This window comes from Embiotoca jacksoni, unplaced genomic scaffold (genome assembly GCF_022577435.1).
Source record: "Embiotoca jacksoni isolate LCO1_2020_lvr unplaced genomic scaffold, fEmbJac1.0.p SCAF_24, whole genome shotgun sequence".
In the NCBI taxonomy this organism is placed as follows: domain Eukaryota; kingdom Metazoa; phylum Chordata; class Actinopteri; family Embiotocidae; genus Embiotoca; species Embiotoca jacksoni.
The window spans coordinates 6,441,419-6,464,711 of NW_027185375.1; the positions used below are offsets into that span (position 1 = coordinate 6,441,419).

Here is a 23,293-nt window from a genome sequence, read left to right on the forward strand (position 1 = left end):
CAGCTTTGGTTTTTAGCCTGCCACTTCAGCAGCTCGCCGTAGCTGCTTTAAAAGGAAGCAGGGAAGAAGTTAGGGGGGGAAGCAGGAGTCTGTCCGGGAGAAGTTGAGGAGACTGAACTTCCTCTTGTGAGCTGCCACGTCCGAGCCCGACAGCACTTCCTCTGGAGCTGAGCTGGAAGGACAGCGGTGAGGAAAAGAGAGGGACGACGTTAATTATTTAACGGTAAATTTAATAAACACACGCTTTTGCTGCTTCCCCCCCCCTCTCTCCTCTCCTCTCCTCTCCTCTCCTCCCCTCCTTGTGTCTTTTGTCGTCGCGAGGTCCGAGCTCAGCCGCGCGCGCGCGCGCGTCCGTGCGTCGCCGCTTCGTCCAAATGAACGAGCCTCTTCCTTCACTGTGGTCGCGAGGTCCTGGATCTGAAACGCTTTCTCGAAACTTCCGTCACGTTCCCAATTAATTGTGACGCGCTCGTTTTTTGCCGCAGCGGGTGAGATGATTCTCGCGCTGCCGCGGTTAGGAGGAATTTACAAAATCAGGTTTACTGCTGCGGCGCTGTTGGAGCAGTTCACACAAACCGGGAGTTTTAACAGCGAAGAGCCCCGAGGCTGTGTCTGTACATCTCAAAACATGAACAGTGTACTACCGGTAAGGCTGTGAGTGGATGTTGCACTGTAAAAAAACAAACAAAAAATGAAGTCAAAACACGTGTAAAGAATAAAGCTGTAGTTTTTTTTTTTTAAATTATTATTTGTATTATGAATTAGAGAGGTAGCTACATTCTTTTCATTCCTCTTATTGTCAAGCGCCAAATCTTTACGCTGACTCCGCTTCCTGTGCTCTCCTCCAGGTCCACCATGCCGGCCACGCTCCCTTTCTGCCTCCTAGTTTCCTTGCCAGTTCTGCTGGTCCAAAGCAGCGCCACTAATTCATCCAAGAAGACCCCCGAGGCCCCAGCCAGACCTCCTCCCCCGGGTGGCCCGAGCTGGACCCTGGGCCTGCGCCTCTACCGGGCCCTCCGCTCTGACCCGAGCTCGGTAAACACACTCTTCTCCCCTCTGCTCCTGGCCTGCTCTCTCGAAGCGCTGCACGAAGGGTCCGCGGGTGACACTGCCGGCCAGGTGCGGGACCTCCTCGCACCTCCGTCGGGGGAGCTTCTGTCCGAGGCGTTGAAAAGCTTCGCTGAAGCGAACGGAACGAGCTTCCACTTGCACGCGTCCTCGGCCGTGTTTTCGAAGCAGGCTCCAGCGGTCAGCCAGGCCTTCGTGACGGGGAGCCGGAACAGGTTCAGGCTGCGGCACCAGACGCTCGGGAAGGGAGACGCCGAGGCCGACCTGAAGCAGCTCCGCGCCTGGGCGAAGGCCGGCCGCGGTGGGCTGGAGGGAGCTCCCGTGGAGGCGGAAATCAAGGCGCAGGCTGGAGCCCTGATCGTGGCAAATGCTCTGCGCTTTAAAGGTATGTAGAAACAAAATCTATTGTACGTAATCATGCTGGGCCATTTGTCAGCGTGTCTGAAACAATCCTGACTGTCACCCTCAATTACGAAAACCTATTCTTGAAATACTTAATTATGGCCAGCGTCCAATGGTATAACTGGGTGTGGTATAACTTCCTGTTAAATGGGAGTTTTTCCTTCTCCCCGTTGGAGGTTTTTTCTCCCTTTTTTTTTTTTTAAAGGGGAGTTCATCCCTCCTCGCTAACATGGGAATTGCTGATTTGTTGGGTTCATCTTAATGTCGTTGTAAAGTTGTGTTTACTTTAAGTACCCTGAAATAACGTGTGTTGTGATGTGGCGCTTTGTAAACCAAATTGACTCCACTCGACTTGGATGGAGATGGGTAACAGCAATAGGCTGTGCAGTGACGCTGCCATAAATCCCCGCACTTTAACGGGGGAGTCCTTTGGAGTTGTACAGTCGGTGTGTATTGGAGATGTTTGCTGCTTTGGGTGACAATTGTAATATGTTGTGCAGTATTTCCTTCTAGTGTTCTGACAGCACACAGATCCGGTACGCCACTGTGCCCACTCGGTGGTGTGTGCCAGGCCCACCTGTGTGCAGCCCTCACGTGTTTGTGTGTTTGTGTGTGTGAGTGTGCGTGCACACACACACACACACACACACACACACACACGTCGCGCTCCAGCTGGTGGACGCAGCAGATAAAGGATGATTCTGGGGTCCATCACTGAGAGCTTATTCATCTTCCGTTGGGGGGCGATGTGTCATCTTAAATAATTGAGTAACAAGTGTCCAGACTCTCTCTCCCTCGGTGTCGTGCCTAACATCTGTGCTCGGAGCGCTCCAAGTCTGCGGTGGCACAGCTTGGCTCGGCTTGGCTCGGCTCGGCTCTTTGTGACAGGCCGCAGTGGTGGAAAGTAGTCAATGTTTCTGTACAAATGCAGTCGGTTAGAAGCTCCATCTGTGATTCAACAGTTGCATCCCAAAAACATGTCCATCTAATCCTTATCTGGAGGTCGTTGGAGCGCCCTGAGCGTGCCAGGAAAGGTTAACTTTTTCAGGGCCCGTCAGTGTATTTTAGTTTATCACGAGTCAAAGAAACAGCTTATCTTCCATTTTCATGAGAACCTTTTAGGAATATAATTTTCCATCTCCCTCTGCCTCAACATTTGTACGCCTGCTGACGTTGAATCTCATTTTTGTTTTGCGGTCCCGACAAAAGATGATGACGTGTTAAATAAATCCTTCTGTTTCCCTCGTTCTTTTTCTGGCGTTTTTTTTTGTCTCTGTTTTTTGTGCTTTTGTCATTGTTTATCGCGCCTCTGATCTACCCCTGTCTCCTCTCCCTCTTCTTTCCCACATGTCTCCTGTTCACGTCCTTATCTGTGCCTATCTGCCTCTCTTCTTTCCGTTTCCTCCTGCAAGTACTCCTTTTTATTAGGTGCAAAAAAGGCAAGTGAAAACAGGTTGCCAACAGATAGACAGCCCTCCAAAAATAACATTCCCTGACAGACTATACATTGATAAGCAATTTAATTAATTTTCTTTGTTTGATGTTTTGACTTCATTACGAAATTAGTTTTTCTGTGAACCGACTGTCAGTGGTTGGTTCATTAATTTTGTGGAGGAAATATACAAATTAGATTGAACAGCAGATTGCAGCACACAAATTAGATTACAGAAAATTGGATTCCTTTATTTTGATTTAGAATTTAAAAGTGGTCGATAGTTTTCTGCTCTGAGCTGTGTCGGGTTCTGTCCTAACTTTTTCTTTTTTTTAGTTTGATTCCAGGTTCCTAAAGCAGTTTATGGTATGTGACAATGTAATGGTCTCGGAGATGGAGCCGATTTCTTTTCTTTTTTGGCACTGAACCGGCATCTACTTCCTTGCCCATTTTTGTTTGTTTCACTTTAGTTCCCTTTAGTTAATTATTGAAGGGGAGAGAATACAATAAAAAAAAATAAAAAAATAAAAAGCTCTTTGCTGTCCCTCCCTTCCTGGGATGCACACAGAGCATTCAAAGAAAGGGAAGGTCAGGACCAATTAGTAGTGGAACATGTTTATAGTAGAGCGGTGATAAAAGCAGAGAGGACTGGAGAGGGAGAGGAGTAAAAAAGGAGCGATGTGTGGACGGGAAGGGGACGAAGAAAAGCGGGGGGGGGGGGGGGGGGCAAAAGAGACGGGAGAAAGTAAAGGGTGTGAACTGAGAAAAGGAAAGAGGGGGAGGGGGCTGAGAGATTGACAGACGTAGTGGAGGGATGTAAAAGGCCTGCCTTGGGAGTTCCAATCCACACCGGTTAATTAATTCAGGCTTTATTTTGGTCTTCAACAAACACTGGCAACAGAAGACAGAAAATATTATTATTGAAATAATACAGTGAAGAGAAACTTACACGGGGTAATGAAACTTGAGGGGGCTGGGGGGTGGGGAGGAGGGCCAGAAAAGGAAAGTCAGAGCAACAAGTCTTGCATATTTAACCTCTAATAACAGCCTCTGAAACGACCACAATCAGAGGTTGATGAGCGAGGAGTGGAGCCGGGCTCATCGATCCTCCGCTGGATTCTGCCTCTCAAGTTTACTGTATGAATTGGGACGAGTGTGAGCATTGGATTTCTGAGCTGTTCTATTCTCTCATTGTTTATTGCTGATGGATATTAATGGCTTCAGGTTTCAAGTGATTTCTCTGCAGCGGCGATGTCGTATGCGAGGAGACAGAAAGAAACTAGCCGACACAGCCGCACACACGCACACACACACACACACACACACACACACACACACAGATCAACACATTCTGCTGTGCAGGCTTGTTGATGTCATTAAATCCCTCCCCGGCTTTCACACATGCACTCGCTCCGCCGAGGAGATTGTTCATCATCATGACATCATTCCAACAACACGGGTGCCACTTCAGGTAACCATCAGACTGTTGTTTTTGAATTCCACTGCGATCCTGTTTCTCTCTCTCTGTGTGTGTGTGTGTGTGTGTGTGTGTGTGTGTGTGTGTGTGTGTGTGTGTTACAGGAAGCGGAGTGAATGTGTGTGACGTGTGCGAGCGTGCCCCGGGAGGAAAAGAATCACATGTCGCTCAGCTGTGATTTGTTACTGGCCGGGGTCCAACGGAGCCGGCGCGGTGTTTGGGAAAGACACCACTTGGCTCAGCGCTGAAACAATTAGTCACTTAATTGATCGACAGAAAATGGGTCAGCATCAGATTTGATCATCATTGAAGCTGTTTAAAGAAACAACAGTTTTATACTTTCAGCTGAGGAGTGACAAAGGCGACGTGTCTTCTCTGGCTGTGGAGCTTTCCACAGTCTGAAAATAATAACAGAGACGATATTATCTGGGGAGCTGGATGGAAGTCATAGCAAAGACGAAATAATAAACAGTATTTCAGCATCTGTTGCCCTTCTTTTCCTCAACTTTTCAGCTTATCAATTACAATCTGTATTTAAAGATAAACAAAATAGTTTGGCCCGTTCTTTTATGAGCTATTGTGTTGACGGCATTATGCGACTCCGCCACTTTTGTCCAGACTGAAATATCGAACTACTGGATGGATCGCCATGAAGTTTTGTACAGGCGTCCACGTGCCCCATAACATGAATCTTAATGAGCTTCTGGCCTTTAGCGTCACCGACAGGTCACCATGACTTTACTATTTAGTATTAATTAGTAAATGTTAGCAGAAACACTGGAAGGCTAATCTGAGATTAAACCTGACAAACAGTACACCTGCACAGCATCGCCCCGTTTAGCGTGCCGCTGTTTTAGCTCCGTGTGCCCGACTTGTAGAGTTGCTGGCATGCCTGTATACTTTTGTGTTGTTCAGTTATGTTTTTATTGATGTATCTACAATATTTCTGGCAAAGATGAGAAGAAAACAAAACTGCCCCAAATTTCATTCGAGACGCATTTGTATTTTGGTCATGTCCTGACTGAAACCCAGCGGATCTACAACATACAGACTGATGACAAGTAAAAGGAAAATCCTGAACGCTCGATCCGCTCGCTGAGGGGATAAGGCGGTTCTGTTACCTGTGGATTCCACCAGGCGCGTGTCTGCCATGTCACGTGTGTCATGCTGTTTTGTTTAGTTCTCTGTACAGCTTCATTCTCCACTGGGAGTGTTTTAGAAATGCTGTATCTGCCTGATTTTGTTGACTTCCTGTTATTTTTCCTGGATTCTTGTGCTTCTACCGTGGCAAAGTTTTACAGGGTTTTGTAAATTTCTCTGTTGAAATCATACGCGCGGTCTATAATGGCCACGATCAGCTCCAGTGTTCGTGTCAAAGCTGGAACTTGACGCAGACGGTCCTGGTGGAAGCTGAGGAGCATTTTTCTGGCATGGTTTGAGTCCACATGTCCTGCAGAGGGAGGAGTCACTGCAAATCAATACGAAGCGGTTCTGAGCGATGACCTTTTATCTGGGATGACAGTGCCTCCGTCCTCAGGGCTTAAAGTATGAAAATGATGTGAATCATGTGCTGTAGCCTTCACAGTCAGCAGATCCCAACTCATTTGAACACCTTGGACTGGCATGCTCTCGACCAATATCATCAAAACATCAAATGAGGGAATATTTTCTGGAAGGATGATTTTCCATTGATTTCCAGAGACTTGTAGAACCAAAGTCAAGGAGCGTTGAGGCCGTCCTGGCAACACGTGGCGGCCCAACGTCTTACTGAGATACTTTATGTTGGTTTATCCTTTAAATTCTCACCTGCAGTGTAGGGGAGTTTTTCCCACTTTCTTTACCAGTCTGATCATAATTCCCCATCACATCTGTCTCCATGATGATGCGTGAGGCATTTCCTTTTGACTTTCCATCGAGAGACAAATGTAAGCGGTAATTTGTGAGACACTTTGTCTTGTTCCCTTCTGTTTCTTTGAAGTGCCCCAACTTGTGGATGTCACCCTGTGCTCTGGGAATCAGCAATTATATACTTTTTTTTTTGAACAATACAGACTTAAAAAAATAGTGAGGTGCGCTTTTTTCGATTAAGTACTATATAATAGAAGAAAAAAAAAAACAGTCTCCAGACTTTTAATATTGGCAACTTGATTCAATTCTTTTGTCCTCCTTCCCTTCCACCTCAGCTTTGTGTGGCAGCCCTTTCAAATAATCAATCAATAAAGAGAATAACCATTATTTCTAGCCACAGCTGGCCTCGGGTGTCATTCACAAAGAGCCAAATGGGTTCAAGTAATAATCTGTCGACCTCTGATGTCCCCTGCTCTGTTGAATGAGCCAGCGGCTTTGAGAATGTGTTGTTAGGTTATTACAACAGTAATTCCACCACTCTTAGCCCCTCTTAAAGTGACGGCTGTCAGGGGGGTTAGCAGGGCCTAGTGGGAGTGTGTTGAACAGTGAACAGGACACTGTGGCCTTCAGGACTTTATAACTGCCTCAGCACGGCGCTCCAACTCAGCAGCCTTGTACATTTGTTTAATGGGCGTGACATATCATTGATTCATGAACAGTGTCAGTGCATGAGGGCTATATGTGTTTTATGTACATGGCATTGTTAAACTCTTTCACCTCTTTGAATCATTGATTAGTTTCTTCCTTCATGTTCATACTAGGAACTCCATATTTAACCAGGCTTTCTTTGTTCAGGGCTGTGGCAGAGACAGTTCAGCGACGAGAGCATTGATGGTCGCATCTTCTTGGGGAAAAAATACACCAAAGTGAAGATGATGCACACAGCAGGTAAAAAAACAACAACAAAAAAAACACAGTCTGTCACTGTCTGCTGTTCTGATTGCCAGCAAATAAACACAGCCAAAAAGGAATCAAGCTCTAAAAGGGCCTGAACATCTGTATGGTCCAATCTGCTTCCCTATTATTTATCACTGTGTACCTTATGATTTATTTAGCATTCTTTTCATATTTTATGCATTGTCTTAAAGTCACAACAAGGCAGAGGGAATCTGCTGTGAGAGCAGTGGAAGATGTTTGCGAAATACATTGTATTTTTTTTAAATGTTACTTATAGTGTTATTTTCAATTCATGAAACGGATTACGGCATTGATCCGTTGTCATCCTTTCATCGGGTGCATTCGCTTTCTGTCTGATGCCAAAGCAACTCTACTGTTTGCTCCTTCAGTTCATTTATAAAGGAGGGAACTCGGGTGGCTGCAGTGACACAGCTGAAAATCTGCAGTCGGAACTGCTGCATTGAAATCCTGCTGAAAAAAAAAAAAAAAATGTGGCATTACTGCTTCTCCCCTTGACTCTGTGATCTCCCGTCGTCCTCTCTTCCAGGTTTGTACCGTCATCACGAAGACACCAACAACATGGTGCAAGTTCTGGAGGCGCCGCTGTGGGGAGGCAGGGCCGGCCTCGTGCTCCTGCTGCCCTTTCACGTCGAAAACCTGGCGAGGCTGGACAAGCTGCTGACCCTGGAGCTGCTGTCCAAGTGGCTGGAGAAGACCGGCGTCAGCAGTGTGGCCATCTCGCTGCCCAAAGCAAACATCAGCAGCACGCTCAGTCTGCAGGTTGGTACAACAAACATGCTCTATTGTGAGATTCCTGATTGATTTTAATTGTACTGGTGATGTAGACATAAATAGACGTAACTTTCTCTATGATGCACAGACATATTGTACATTGTTAAGACTCATATGGTTCATACTAAAGCCTGGCACACACTGCCTGTGTGTGTGTGTGTGCGCACGTGTGTGTGTGTGTGTGTGTGTGTGTGTGTGTGTGTGGCAGCTACCTGGCTGCACTGCTGTGGCTCTGTGTGTTTGCGTTTGTGTGTCTATCCTTCTGCTTTGTGTCCCAGTGATAATGGCTGTCAATTATCAAACGTTTTATTACATTTCATGATGAATTCAATTTACATTGAGTTTAGTGTTGTGATTAGATTAAATATAAATGAAGACAGTGAAAAGCAGCTTTTTGTTTCGGGGTGAAAAACAACTTGTCATGCTTTACAAGATGTATATAAGCCTATACAGGCTATAGGTATATAGATATATATAAACTCACCATCTGATCAAACAGCCAAGGCAACTGCATCCCATGCTTTTTCCCTTTTCCAGTTATTTTTTTTAAAACATGTTGTGTGGGTCATGAAGCTCTGAGATTTTTATATCCAGAATGAGTTCCGTGTCATCCATCATTGATGAAGGGTCTATGGGATCAAATCAGGGTTGATTTTGTGCTTGTGAAATGATGTTCGCAAATAATTTCACAGTCTGCACTTGTATTTCACGTTTTGTGTGCATGTAAAAAAAAATGCGCATGCTCGTATCTGAATGCGTAAGCTTGTAAAATAATTTTTTTTCTCACAAATTTAAATCTGTGAATGTGTGAAACTGTTTTGCAGCTGGAAACATTATTTTGTGTATGTGGAAACATTATTTTGTGCACACAGATGTCATTTACACGTGCAAAAACTGTTTGTGCAAAGACAAAGTCTTTAAGAGGGACACACACATTTCCATACTTTTGTGTGTGACCCCGAAGTTCCAGAAACACAAATTTCCCACCTTCAAGTGTGACAGTGAAGTTACAGACACGAGCTACAAAACACGAGTACGAATTCAGCACGTTGCCAATCAGCACGTTGCTGACTGACCGTCCAATCGGGTACAATCACAGAGCTGAACTCCACACACATAAGAAATGCAGTGTGGTGCAACTCCAAAGCCTTTTGGCTTTGTCTTAAACTAGGCACAGGGCACTCTGGTTCTGGCTGCTCTTAAATGCTTATAAGTGCTAGTAGAAGATTGGGTTCATCTTATATCTTGAAGCCCAGTGAGGATAATCACAGTCACTGATGTCCCATTTCAGAATCATGTCAAAGAAAACTTTGAGATTTGGTCTTTCGTTCGTCCCGTCCCTTCCTTTTCCGCTGGTATTCTTGCTAATGCAGCACAGCAACATCAGCTGTATGTCCCCTTTTGCTGTCTCTGGCGAATCCTTGCAGTGAGTGTGGACTACCAGGTGCCTCATCCTCTCCAGAAGGAGTCCATCTTGAATAAACCTCATCCCTCAGCCACCCTACACATATGTTCTCAGTCTAGTGGCTCTCCAGGTGTTTCTATGGGAATAATGCTTTTTAGTTTGTCCTTTTGATCCATGTTCCTTGCATTTGTACTCAGATCAGCGGACTGAGTTGGCTTTGCAGTACATTAAATGTGTAGAGGAGAGGTGGTTGCTCAGCTTTTAAAAAAAAAAAACCTGTAGAGGAATTTGACAGAGTGGATCCCTACATGCAGCCTCAATTGTACTTTTTCCTCTTTCACTTCAACTGATACGCTTTCTCATATCAGCCAGCAGAGCAGTCATCACTCTCATTGTTTCTTCGCCTTCTTCATCCTGTTCTTTGGTTTTGCCGTGTCTCTTCTTTTTTTCTCTGCCTCTGTGTTGGCCGGCTCCTCTTCCTGAATTTCACTCTGCTTATCTTGGTTTTCTTTCTCTTCCCATTCAAGAGGAATTCTTCTCTATTCACGTCTGTCTCTCCTCCTCCTCCTCACTTGGCTTGGCCGCCTCCTCTCTCTGTCCTTCGCCCTCGCTGCTCTGCATCCATGTTGTGCTGCGTTTCTCGCTTGTCATGTCTTCCGCTCTTGTTTTTTTTCTTCATGCGTTCTCCACCTGTGACCTCTGTTCCCTGTCTAGTTTTCTGTCTTCCTCTTCCGTTGCTTCTTTTAGTGCTCTTAGTAAGTGAAGCAGTAGCCCGGCCTGACCTTTTCAGCTCAATGGAGACTCCGGTAAGTTCAAATGTCACTCCCTCCCCCTCTTCTCCTTTCTCCCCTAAGCTGATGGACACCTAGCTGTACGCATAGCATCAGGCTGGAAGAGCCTTAAGAAGTGAATCAAATCCTGGCTGCTACAGGAGGCAAAAAAGGGACCTGAGGATGACCATGACCTGCACTTCCTCTGTGGGGTCCCAAAGCTTCCCACAGACCTCCTTTTGCAGGAGTACAAAGGTTATACCACAGCCCAGCTGGCAGTCCAAATCTGTGCCCTTGGTGCCCCCGCAGCCAGCAGGTAGCCAATACTGTCGGGAGAGAAGAGACTGGAAGCAGCGCCAGGCCGACAGGCAGAAGCTTAGTGGCAGCTGATGCTAATGTGAGTGCATTGGGGTTGTTAAGGTGCACACAGGTCAAAGCGGAGGCTGCTAACCGGGAGGTTTAAGAGTTGTCGGGCCGGTGGAAGAGCACAAGTATTTGACGAGGCCACATGGTCTGAAGCAGAAGCAAGGCAGCACGCAGGTTTCTAGAATTACACAGTATTTTGTACTTGACATCTTGTAACTGTTGTAGGTTTTGAAATTTGACACACCCTGTTTTTTTTTTTTTTTTTACATGATCCAAATAGTGATTTAAGGGGTTTGAAAGGCAGGACTTTCCACAGTATTGGCGTTAAAACTAAGGAAGCAGTTACAGAGTGGAGGTTCTTCCTTCACAAAGTACAGACACTAGCACAGAAACCTGGCAGCAGCCAAGTTTAATTTTGGTCTGCCGTCAAGTTACCCGCAGAATTCATGTAAATTAGTGACAGCTGATTTGACCTTTGGAGGGAGATGTTTGCCATTTAAACTGGCAGAAGCTGAAGTCAGCGCTGGCTTAAAGTGAGGAGCTGCAACATGAATGTTTTGTACCTCGTTCTTAGCTCATAAGAAAGAGAGGAGGGAGGATTTGGTCGTTCTTTCAGGCAAGTTGGCTGTCATAAAGTAAAGCAGGAAAAGGTGAACAAAATAGAGACTGTCATTTAAGAACTATCCATTCAAATATTCTGGGATAAGATACAGTATAACTTGAGACATCTGTAGTACTCAATGTTACCCAGCAGTAAGATATTAAAGATCCCTTTCAGACATGTTTTAACATGGGTGTAAAACTGTCTACTTCGAATAATAATTTGTGTCTGCTTCGATTTTTCTTTTAAAAAAAAAAGAAGAAAGTATTATCTTCTAAAAATTCTTAAAGTCACATCTACTCCTTTTCACTCATTAAAATTCCAGAATCTATGAAAAGAAAAAAAAAAAAAAAATCATTTCTTAAGTTTAACTGTCTAATATACGATTCCACATCAACACTACTTCTGTAAATTTAATCGGACCTGGATTTTTTTCTCTTTGCTATTAATGAAGTAGAGTCATACATACTTGGAATTAGAATCAGTTTATTTATGCTAATTCCACCTAAGTTTCCACAATTCCCATTTTCTCAGAGCCTCTTCCATATTTGTATTGGCTTTATACGCTTGCTCTGCTGCTAAAATTTGCATCATGTCCAGTCTGAATACACCCAGACAGATCCAGTAGTAGCTGGTACAGCAGTTGTGGATGAATGAGAAAGACTTACTAAGCGAAAACCGAGAGGGAGAGGTTAGTTGAACCTGACAGACTCAGAGGGCATGCCAGTAAAACCCATTTCCCCAGGGCAGGGTACACAGGCTGCAACCTATTACTACGTCCTCTTTATATGTACGTGTAACCTTATCATGGACTGATGAAATCCACTTTGCCCTCTTCCTGATTTAACAAACATCTCTGTAGAGCTGTACTGCCATGTTACTCTGCTAGCCATGCCCCGAAGAACAAGCTTTTGACATTAACATTGTCAGGACACTCTGGGGAGGAGGCTGTAATCTGCAACTAAAGCCTGAAACAACTCCTTTTGACACGGCTAAGACTTTGCCAGGGAAAGAGCACAAAACATACTGTAGCACAAATCCTCTGCCTCTACAACACTGTGTGCCAGACAGAAGAAAGGAAACTCACTTGTGTAAATAAGCAAAAGTAGCCGTACAGTGCTTTCATTATGTAACCTAATTATGGAAAAGCACATCACTGTTTTTGGCCCCCGTTTGTCTGACTCCTCACGAGTTGTCTCCCTCCATTTGCTCTCTCAGGATAAAGAAGTGCATTTGAAGAATCGTTACGAAAGGGCTCATCTCATTGCATGTCTGTCTAACCCCCGTGGCCAGTGACTGCCTGCCTCTCTGCCTGCCATGCCTTCGCTGGCCATCATGTCTCTAATTGGATCAGGCCAATAATTGCTCATCACAGTGTATTAATACTGTTTACCACTCTGACTGTCAGTGCCTCGGACGGACTCTTCAGACTAGAGGGCAGCATCTGGACCAGCAGAAGATCATAGTCGTGAGTGTGTCTTGTGCGCGAGGCAAATGAGAGCAAACCAAATCACGCAACTCGGGGTCATGTTGAGCCGATTTCCCTCCTTCACCTCTGTCCTCTGTGTCATATCAGTCCCACAGATCTAAAGCCTTTTTTTTTTTTTTTTTTTTCTGTAGGTCTCACGTGCGCCTCTAATTCGCGATCACCGCGCGACTGTGCCTTGGCTCTGCTGACCTAAATAGGAGTGACATTCCCCAGGCAAGCGAGCGGGAGAGGTGGAGGAGGACGAGGGGGGGAGGGGGGGGGTCAATGATTACTCAGGGACAAGGTGAAAAGCATAACGAAAGACTACAAATAGAGTTTTGGGCTTTTTTTTTTTTTTTTTTTTTTTTTTTTCCCCCCCCTTTCTCTCTCGTCGTCCCACTGCTCATGGTGTTTTCCTCGGGTGAAGGGCAGACTGTGTCGGGGTCTGTAGCCAGAGACGGAGAACCCTCTTAACAAGCTTGGCCCAGAGGTCACTGAATAAACCACCCTCATCGTTCTTTCACTCTCTCTCTATGATCCACTGCAGACTAGGACACACACACACACACACGCACACGCACACGCACACAAATGGCCAAGCTTGGGCTCCATTCCAGCTATATCTCCAATTGGTGACTAAGACATATGAGTGTGCACCAGAGAGCTCACTCAGTCATCGCTAATGAGGTCAAAAGGCCATCAAATATTTACAAGAGCGCACTCCGCAGTACACCGTGTCGAGGGGCAGCTAGCATCGCCCCGCATCATATGAATTAATCAGATGTGTTTCATGGCCATTAGTTAAACATCTCACTAAAATCTAAGGCTTCTTTTACTCTTGTTATTTATTTGTGGTTAAAATGGCCTTGTAGAATAGAAAGGCTGTTCATGTGTGAAAGAGTGAATGAGACACGGTGACAGTGCAACAGAGGTAAAAGCCTCATGTAAATAAGATACCAGTAAGTGTAATGCTGATGAGACTCAATAAAGAGATGGAGAGGCTTTGAAGCCTCCAGAGGGCTGATGATGTGAGAGAAAGAGAAAGTTTTATTTTTTTTATTTTTTTTTATTTTTAGCCTTCATCATATGTAACCATCAAATGGAGCCGTGTTGACGCCACTGCCACATATTGCATGCTTGAAGCCACCCACACAGGATGTTAAGGGCAGTCGTGAATTAGGCAGAGCATGTCTGTGGTTGTTTAAGGGAGCAGCAGCTTAAAAGATTCATTTGTTAAGTGTTATTGGTAAACCAGAAGGAACATGAGCTTTAATCTATGCAGGAACAGTGGAGGTAAGGCAAGTTTTACAAGGTCTGGGTATTGTTCAAAATATTTTGATACCAGTACCGATAACCTGACGTCAATACCAGTTTTTAAACAATACTCCAAATTTTCGATACAGTTTTCATACAGTATAGATGGACACGATGTGACTTAGGTTCATTTCTCTCACTACAATTTCCATACGTCCTCTAAACACCTCACATACAGGCTATTGTTAGACGCTACAATTTACCAAGTGTCCATGAATGCCTCGCCTGCAGGCTATCGGTAGATGCTACGATATACCGATGTAATGTAGGCCCTAATGTTACACCTAATGCAGGTGTAAAAAAAAAAAGTGTGCGTAGCCTCCGTGACATCATCCATAAGTTTCCTGAACGGCGGTTTTGAAGCTCATTGTTGGGGGCTCTGACAGTTGCCCTATTGGCAGTGCCTGACTCCGTGCTAATCCAGAATTGGGCAAAGAGGCGGTGCATAGGTGGAGCCGAATGAAGCCGGATGACTGAAACGACACAGAGGAGATTCTCTCTGTCTGTGTGGCGCTGGCTGATGGTCAGTTTCAGAGACATGAAGGCAGCAAACCCGCTGTGATGGGACCTCAAAGCAGCTCTACCGGTTGGGCATTTTAACATGCGGATCGGTGGGGATTCAACTGCTTTTGCATCCAGCCTCAAGTGGCCATTCGACGAACTGCATGTTTTGGGGTCTTGTTTTATTAATTTTTTTAGCCCCAGAGGTTGATGTAAGCTGTGGGTTCATGCTAGTCGTCACTCAGTTACTGCAGCACAACTCTGACAGGTGTGTGATTATTGGCTGGTTATTGTCATGTTAGCGCCACGATCGATTGGACCAAGTGGGACCTGATTCGTTTCAGTCAGGGTCAGTTGGGTGTTCACAGTACGGAGATATAATCATACAATATGTGGTGTGAGGCGTTTTATGGAATTAAACTCATTTGTCTTCCAGTCCAATCAATTCCCAATGTTCTCATAAGATTTTATTAGATTATTTCTTTTTGGGCACAGTCACCTTTATTACAGACATTTGATGATGGTGAGGAGGCAAACAGGAAACCAGGGTAGAGAGAAGGGGATGACTTGCAACAAAGCACCTCAGCCAGAACTAAACCAGGGACGTTGTGGTTACGTTATGTGCTTTAACCATTTTACCACCAGGGCGCTAACATATTTGACATTTGCAGCTGAAACTGGGGACATTGATATCATATAGTTGGGGAAAAATTAGGGGCGGCCAATAAAATTAGAGGTCAATAAATTGAAAGACAGAATATAAATGCAAGTGTTTTGATAAATGGTTCATCATTTCAGTGATTTAACAGGTAAAATGTTAAACTCTGTGATTGCAGAGCTTCTCATCAGTTTTCTCGGTTGTTGGACAACACTGGAAAAAAACAGAAAATATGAATATGTAAATATATGTGCCCTTCATGACTTCACTATTTTCTGACATTTCATAGAGTTAATACTCAATCACCCTATAGTAAAAAAAAGCCACTAGTTTAAGCTGTAAATAGATTATTCAATTATGCCATGAGGATTATTTATTATCCGGTGTATCATGTTTTATTTTAATGCGCAGCTTTGCTAAAGTTCACCTTCACTCTAAAAAAAATTCACTCTCTTGTAGCTCTCTCTGAACTTTACATTTCTTGTTGTCATTTCCCCCTCATCCGCTACCTCATCTAAATGTCTTTTCTTCTTTATTGTAAGAATAATTAGCAAATGATGCTGCTTTTAGTGGATGCTGATTTCTGTTTTGTACAGGAACTGTAAAAAAATGAGTTCTTGCAGGATTTAAATAAGAAACAAATAGACTTTATTGTACCCTTGGGAAGTTTGTGTTGGCTCAAGTGTAGATGGAAAAAAACAAACAATAAATGCAATATGCAGTTCACAGACATAAAACATCACACAAGACAATAAAAGAACAATAAGAAGAAATAAATTTAGTTACCCCAAAGTACATTCAGTGCTCCACACAAACAAACAAACAAACAAACAAACAAGGCATTTCAGGATATTTCAAAGATTCAGGCTACTTGTTTTTGCCTGCAGTTTGACTGTCAAGATACAAAACATCTCTGGTTGTTGGTGGAAATGATGTGAAGTCCTTCTAGCATTTTAATCTTAAGGTCTTCCCTCAGTTCCCATCCCATAGTTTGCATGCGGCAGCTGGAATGACGAGCAGTAGTGTCCCCGTTTGATCTTTCCTTTTCCTCCCATCTTTCTTTCTTTCTTTTTTTTTTTACCCTTGTCATTATTAAAGCTGCTGTGTCTTTTTTTAAATCATCTGCAGATAGAGCCGTAGCACGTTCCAGCTGCCACGGCCCGTCCCTTTTAAAAAAAAACTCACAAGCACACCCAACAAGCTACTTAGCGGGCTCAACCATTGAGGGGAAGTAATGTGATGCTGAGTGCTGCACGCCGAGGGTAGATGCCACACTACCTCAGGCCTGGTTAGACTGCACCGCTGTAGGCCAAGAAACCCCCACCCCCACCCCCTCCCACACACACACGTAGAAGAAACCACCAACTGACAATACCCGTGGCTCCTACTCGCAGACAAATAGCTCGTTGATGCTGTGCGCCGGCATCAGCAGTCCACCCAGTGCTGTTCCATCTAAGATTCATGTGGTGCGTCGGAGAGAAAGGGCAGCCAAAGAGCACCTCCCAGAGGTTTCTCCCACATATAATGCAGTGCCACACCTCTGTGGCGCACACGAGCCTCCACGGGCTCTTCCGACATCGTTTGCCCGTTTCCCGTGGTGTTGCAACCGGGTCCCTTTGTTTCTACTCTTTTATAGCTTCAGAAAAACCCGCCACGTCTTTTGCCTTGACGAGCGGGAGTCGGAGAGGAAGGCTCGGTCATGTGGCGTTTAGTTTGTATTCTGTTTTTTTTTTTTTTTGCTTCATATTGGCCGCTGCTAGATTGGATCAGCGGGAGGGTTGCTTTGCCTGCGATTGGTTGTTGTGTTGTGGGGGAGGGGGGGGGGGTTAGCATAAACTACCAATCACAGCTGGGTAAGAGGTTGGAGTGTGCGTCTCTCCAGCTGATTCAATCTACAGGGTTCCTAGTGTTCAGGGAATTTCAGGGAATATCATCGAATATTAAAAACTCTTTTCCAGACAGGTAAAGTCAGGGAGAAATGTAATACTGTTTTGGGCCGAGTCGTGGGACATCAGGGAGTTTTGTTTGCATGTTTAAACTTTAGTTGCCATTTATCAAAATGTTATATTTTCCATGTAACGTTAGTTGGCTAGTTCTTGACAACGTTTATGTTTGGTGGCATTAGTGATCACTAACAGATAATGAAAATGTAGCTTATTACGTTGCGAGCTAAATACCGTTATTGTTAGATAAATTCTTTGCCTCTGCAACCAGTATTTAGACATTTATTTGATTTCATTTATGTACCAGCTTGTTTTTAATAGAAATGTTGCCGTTTCTTGTCTGCTAAGCACGACGGCAGCCTGGTTTTCTGTTCATTATAGGACATTTAATCTGAGCTTTTTAGAAAGAAAAAAAGTCTGTGGATTTTGACATTTGACTCGGAGTGGGAAGCTTGAATCTCGCATCAACCCTTCACGATGGCTCCAAACTACACTGCAGGCTATATGGGTGAACAGGAAATTAAGAAGGAAGGACATGAGTGGCACAAAGAGAGACAGAATCAGCTTTTCCACACACACACACACACACACACACACGCACATTTGTCTAAAACAGCTCGAGGAATGCACCAATTTAAGCGTGTTTTCTCGTCAGATAAACCTTCATACGATCGCCGATGGAGGTCGAAAAGTGGTGGGAGCGCTGTGTACCGGGGTGTGGGGCCCTGTCAGAGGAGGAGAGAAGGATGAGGTGGGGAGGCGAAAAGACTGAGTTTGGAACAGAAACGGGATAAAATAGAGGCACGTGGGGAACATGAGGGATGGGGATGCCAGGCAAGTGGCAGAGTAGTGGAGGAAGACAGTGATGTAGTGGAGGAGGGGGGGGGGGGGTGTGCAAGAGAAGAGGACGAGTGGAGGAATAATGGATGAGGACAATAGAAGTGCATTAGAGTTGGAGGTGATGTGTGTGGGTGTCTCTGGAGCGGTGTGGAGGGGGGGGGGGGCGGAGGGGGCATTGCATGGAACGAGCGGGAGTGATAGATGCCTACAACTGTATGTCCACTGCTTCTTTCATGTTTAGCCATAAACTGAGATGATCCAGTGCAATTTCCTCTTGCAATGCATTCCCCATGGATTATTACAATCGCCCATTAGCATGCGCTTTTAAGATCTAAACTGGATTACTCTGAGCTGCAAAAGTGTGGTTTAGAAACAGAAGTCGAAGTCAGTGAGGCAGCGCTCGCGGAACATTTACATTTATCCAGACAGCACGACCAAATGATTTACTGTTGTTGTCTGTCAGTAACAGATATTTTCACGAAAGAGTTTAGTCAGCTAAAGTTCAAACAATGCTAAAAAACAATATTGTCACCCACTCGTCTTCCCGGCGACTCTCTTCCACACATCCACCCACACACACACACACACACACACACACACACACACACACGCACGCACGCGCACACACACACTCCCACACTCCCACCCACACGTGCTCTCCTCTGGCCCCTGGAGAAGCCTGTCACTGTGAGTGGCCCTCTGCCATGGCAGGATAAACTACCTGTCATGACGACGACTTTCTGTGGAATTCATATCAGAGGCAAAACAAAGGAGGTGCCGAGGTCACGGGGCATCACTCTTAAATTATTCATCTTCTGCTTCCTCCTTTCCGTCTCCTCCCTGCCTGTCGCCCACTTTGTTCTGCCAGCTCACAACAAGGGCAACTGTCAGCCTCCTTCCAATCTCCCAATTTTTTGGGGGGATACAAAGTAAATAAACATCATGGTTTTAAAAAAAAAAGAAGCCTCCCTTAAATGAAGTTACTGATCGACTGTTTTGGAGGGTATGTTTATGTTTCCGTTAATCATGTGGCGAGGTTTCGGGAAGGGCAGCGCACGTCTCTCCCTTCTGAATGTCACAGCTTCATGAAATTTTAAAATCTGCTTTCCCTCCCGCTTGTTGTTTGGTCTCCTCGCGTGCATAATTGATCAGCGTCCTGGCAGCTGCTCGGCCGCATACACTTGCGTGATGTCTCTATGAGGTGGCCATCAAAGAGTTGGGAGACTTCCCCTGGTGCGTACGAAGGGAGCGCGGGCACTTATAAGCATCGTCAGTAGGTGTTCCAAGTTACATCGCTTGGTCAACATCAGCTCCGGAGTCACAAGCATTTTTGTGATTCGTGCATTTGGACCTGAAACTCGAGCAGAGAGCTGGCATCAAATTTGGTGTTTTGAGAAACAGAAAAAAAGTTGCAAGGGCCTCAAATCCAGCAGTGTGAGCAGGTGTCTCGTCATGTTGGAGAACCCAAGTGTCATCATGCCACAGCTCAGGTCGATGGTATCGAATGTTCCCTCAAAATCCTCAAAACTGCTCAGTATAACTCGACATTGACGGTCCGATCCTCTGAGTTGAATTAGAAGAAAACCCACCAGGTCGCTCTGCCGACCTGATGCTCTTTTTTTCTTGGACAGGGATTTTCTGGCCCTCTTGAAATTGTAGTGCCACTCATAACACCTCGCCCCGCTCATTGCTTCTTTGCCGTAGACTTTTTATGGATTTCAAGGGGCTGGTTTCTAAAGTCCATGATGAAATTGCAAATGCGCCCATTTCCAGTGATCATAAAATCGCTTGAAACTCGGGTATGGAGGTTGATCAAGCGTGTAAGTTAGGAGTGGGCAATAAGGGGTGGGCGATAAGGCCCTAAAATAATATTAAGATATATCTATTTTTGCGATAACGATATTCTTGACGATATGACAAAATATAGAAAAGTATTTGATTATTGATTTTGATAACATACAATATTAACAAAACAAGTCTAATAGACTTCTATGTCTGCATAAATATAACGATATACCTTCAAATATTCAGAAAAAATAAAACAAGAATGACCTCTCAAGTTCTTTAGTTTGTAAACAGCAGTAAGTCAACGTGAGATTCAGATCATGGAAACGGCGCCGAGCGAGGATTTGGAGGTGCAGCGGTGCAGGGTGATCAGCTGCAGAGCTTAGAATTACTTCCTTGCCACTGTCCGCAGATTCAGGGAGGTTTAGACATGATTTTCTGAAGGTTTGGGTCGACGTTTTTCCATTCATAAAGTGCTTTTGGGCTTTGTTGCACATTTTGCAACGAGTCGAGTTATTCACCTGAGCTTGTGTGTGCGTGTGTGTGTGTGTGTGTGTGGAGCGGGTCGCAGCCACCCGGTGTAAAGCACCCAGAGAGGAGGAGGAACGGAGGAAGATGACCGCGACCGTCAATTAAACTCACACTGAGCTGAAAACCTGTAGAATACAGCAGCTTTCAGCCATGCTTATTGCTGGATAGGCTGGAGGGTGTACGGCAGTAGATTTCAAGCCTTGAATGAGCATCAGTTATAGATTTTCAGTGACACCACACGACAGACTTGCAGTGCCTGAAAAGTGTTGCAGCAACTTTGTCAACACACTCACCTAAATGAATCCCAACAGCAACCGTTAAAAATGAGTTTCTTCTATTTCCACCAATGAATAATTGAGGGAGAAAAAAAAAATATGCGCACGAATGAAAGAAAAGTTGTTCCTCCATGCCTTTCCTCTTAAAACAGTGTTCTTGTTTTTGTATCTTCAGTGTTTTAAATGTTTTATTCAGAGAACATTATAAAGGCTGTTTTTGTGTTGTGACTGAATGTCCATCTGTTGACACACACACTTCTGGTGTTTCACGGTTCTATTCGAGGTGCGTCGAGAAGCCCAGTAACAAACCTAGAAAAAGCAGTTTTGGGGTGTATTTTCTTGAAGGTAAAAATGTAAATGTGTGCTACATGTGTCTTATTCTGAGCTGAAAACCTGTAGAATACAGCAGCTTTCAGCCATGCGTATTGCTGGATAAGCTATGATGATTATTATTATTAGGTTATGATGTCATTACGTCAACAGGTCTGAATATTTCCTTTATCACGACGATGTGAATTTTTTCTATTATATGAACAATCATGCCGGTATTATCGTGAACACTTTCTTATGGCACACCCCTAGTGTACGCCACTGCCTCTAAAATTTTTGATCCACCTTTGTGTGTAGGATGGCCTCAAGCTTTCAGAGAACAGACTTATCAGCGGCCCTTAAATTCCATCACTCTGTCTTTCTATTCCAGAAACCGCTATCTGCTCTGGGCTTAACCGACGCCTGGGACCAGAAGGTGGCGGATTTCTCCGGGGTGTCGGACAAGAGCAAAGGGAAGCTCCACCTCGGTGGTGTCCTGCACTGGGCCTCCCTGGAGCTGGCCGCTCAGGCCGGGAACGGGGAAACAGATCTGGAAGACGAGAACATAGAAAAGCCCAAGATGTTCTACGCCGATCACCCCTTCATCATCTTTGTCCGAGACAACGCCACGGGAGCCCTGCTGCTGATCGGAGCCCTGGACCACGCCGAGGGAAAGGCCTTGCATGATGAACTGTAACATCCTCCAGCACCTACCGGCCCTTTTTTTTTTCCTGTCTTGTCTCGTTCCCTTTTACATTCCCTCTCAAAGACTACACACTGGTGTCTGAGTGGAGACATTGTCATTCGCTGTGGCACGCTATCACATCAGACTGTCTGGCTGTCATTCATTGACACTGCATAGTCTTCTGCTGACTGACACTGACACTGCCATACCTGACACTTACACAGTCACAGACACACGGTAACACCTACACAGCATGTTTAAATGAAAATACTGTACAATACATTACTGCGGCTGAGGGATGCAGCAAAAACACTAACTTTGAGAGTCTCTCGCTTTTCACACACTCATATCCACACACACACACACATTCAAGCACTCAATGATCACAAAACAAAATGACAAACGAGTGCACTGACAAACACCAACATGCTGACGAGAAGAAGTGGATACTCTGACAACACTTACAGCAGCATCAACAAAGAACTTTAACAAACAAGCTCGCAGTGACACTTGAAACCTCCCTGTCAGGCAAACACCAGGGCAGGCGTGTGTGTGTGTGTGTGTGTGTGTGTGTGTGTGTGTGTGTGTGTGTGTGTGTCTGTCTGTCTGTCTGTCTCTGTCTGTGGTGACCGACGGATCAAGTGTGCCCGTGCAGCCACTTTCTGAGCTGGCAGGGGTCCACGGCGGAGTCCCCTGGGCTCCATCTGAGGAAGACTGATGGATCGGCCAAGTGCTTATTGATGAGCCAGCTTAATGCTAATGACTGTAATGCGTTACAGCGCTTGTCAACAATACGGTGAGGACGGGGAACCTTTTTAATCTCTTAATGCCATCAGGGATCAATGACACCATCGCGCCGTTGGTAGCAAGCATGAATGACATTGCTTGACTTAAATGTAATAGCTTAATATTTAGAATGATTACAGCTAATCGAGGAGTTGTTGATTTTCATTTATGCTGTTTTTTTTTCTTTTTTTAAAAATTAGCAATGATAGTGGAAGAATGGTACATTTAAAAAAAAAAAAAAGGAAATACACAATCCTGTCTTGATTGATTTTACTCGTTTTCACTTGAAACATATCAATAACCTGATCCTTGATACAAAACAATCAATCAAACATGATAGTATCAATATTTAGTAGATGTGGATTGCCACTGCTCCATCTTTCTTGACAGCGCTGATAGAGGCTAAGACAGGAGGCTATTTTTACGTTTTATTTTTTTTTTCTTCTACCCTGAACTGAACTGGCCGACACGGAGCCTCGAGGGTGTACGGCAGTAGATTTCAAGCCTTGAATGAGCATCAGTTATAGATTTTCAGTGACACCACATGATAGACTTGCAGTGCCTGAAAAGTGTTGCAGCAACTTTGTCAACACACTCACCAAAATGCTTCTCAACAGCAACCGGTAAAAAGGAGTTTCTTCCATTTCCACCAATGAATAATTGAGGAAAAAAAAATATATATGCACGAATGAAAGAAAAGTTGTTCCTCCATGCCTTTCCTCTTAAAACAGTGTTCTTGTTTTTGTATCTTCAGTGTTTTAAATGTTTTATTCAGAAAACATTATAAAGAATGTTTTTGTGTTGTGACTGAATGTCCATCTGTTGACACACACACTTCTGGTGTTTCACGGTTTTATTCGAGGTGCGTCGAGAAGCCCAGTAACAAACCTAGAAAAAGCAGTTTTGGGGTGTATTTTCTTGAAGGAAAAAATGTAAACGTGTGCTTGACATGTCTGATTCACAACATTCAACAAAACCCGCTCCTGTATTCCAGCTTTGTTCCTGAATTAACCCACTGTACAGTGTGTGTGTGTGTGTGTGTGTGTTTGTGTGTGTTCACAGACTACTGCGGTGGCCTTT

At 44.7% G+C, this 23,293-nt stretch overlaps 1 protein-coding gene across 1 annotated transcript; it reads left to right on the plus strand.

Annotated features, from left to right (window-relative positions):
• Positions 1 to 87: 87 nt before the first annotated feature.
• serpinh2 (serine (or cysteine) peptidase inhibitor, clade H, member 2) lies at positions 88 to 23,020 on the plus strand. Its single transcript, XM_069159214.1, has 5 exons — positions 88 to 223; positions 849 to 1,453; positions 7,083 to 7,175; positions 7,732 to 7,964; positions 21,134 to 23,020. Exons 2-5 carry the CDS (start codon positions 856 to 858, stop codon positions 21,437 to 21,439), a joined length of 1,230 nt encoding a protein of 409 aa, XP_069015315.1. The 5' UTR covers positions 88 to 223; positions 849 to 855; the 3' UTR covers positions 21,440 to 23,020.
• The last annotated feature ends 273 nt before the right edge of the window (positions 23,021 to 23,293 follow it).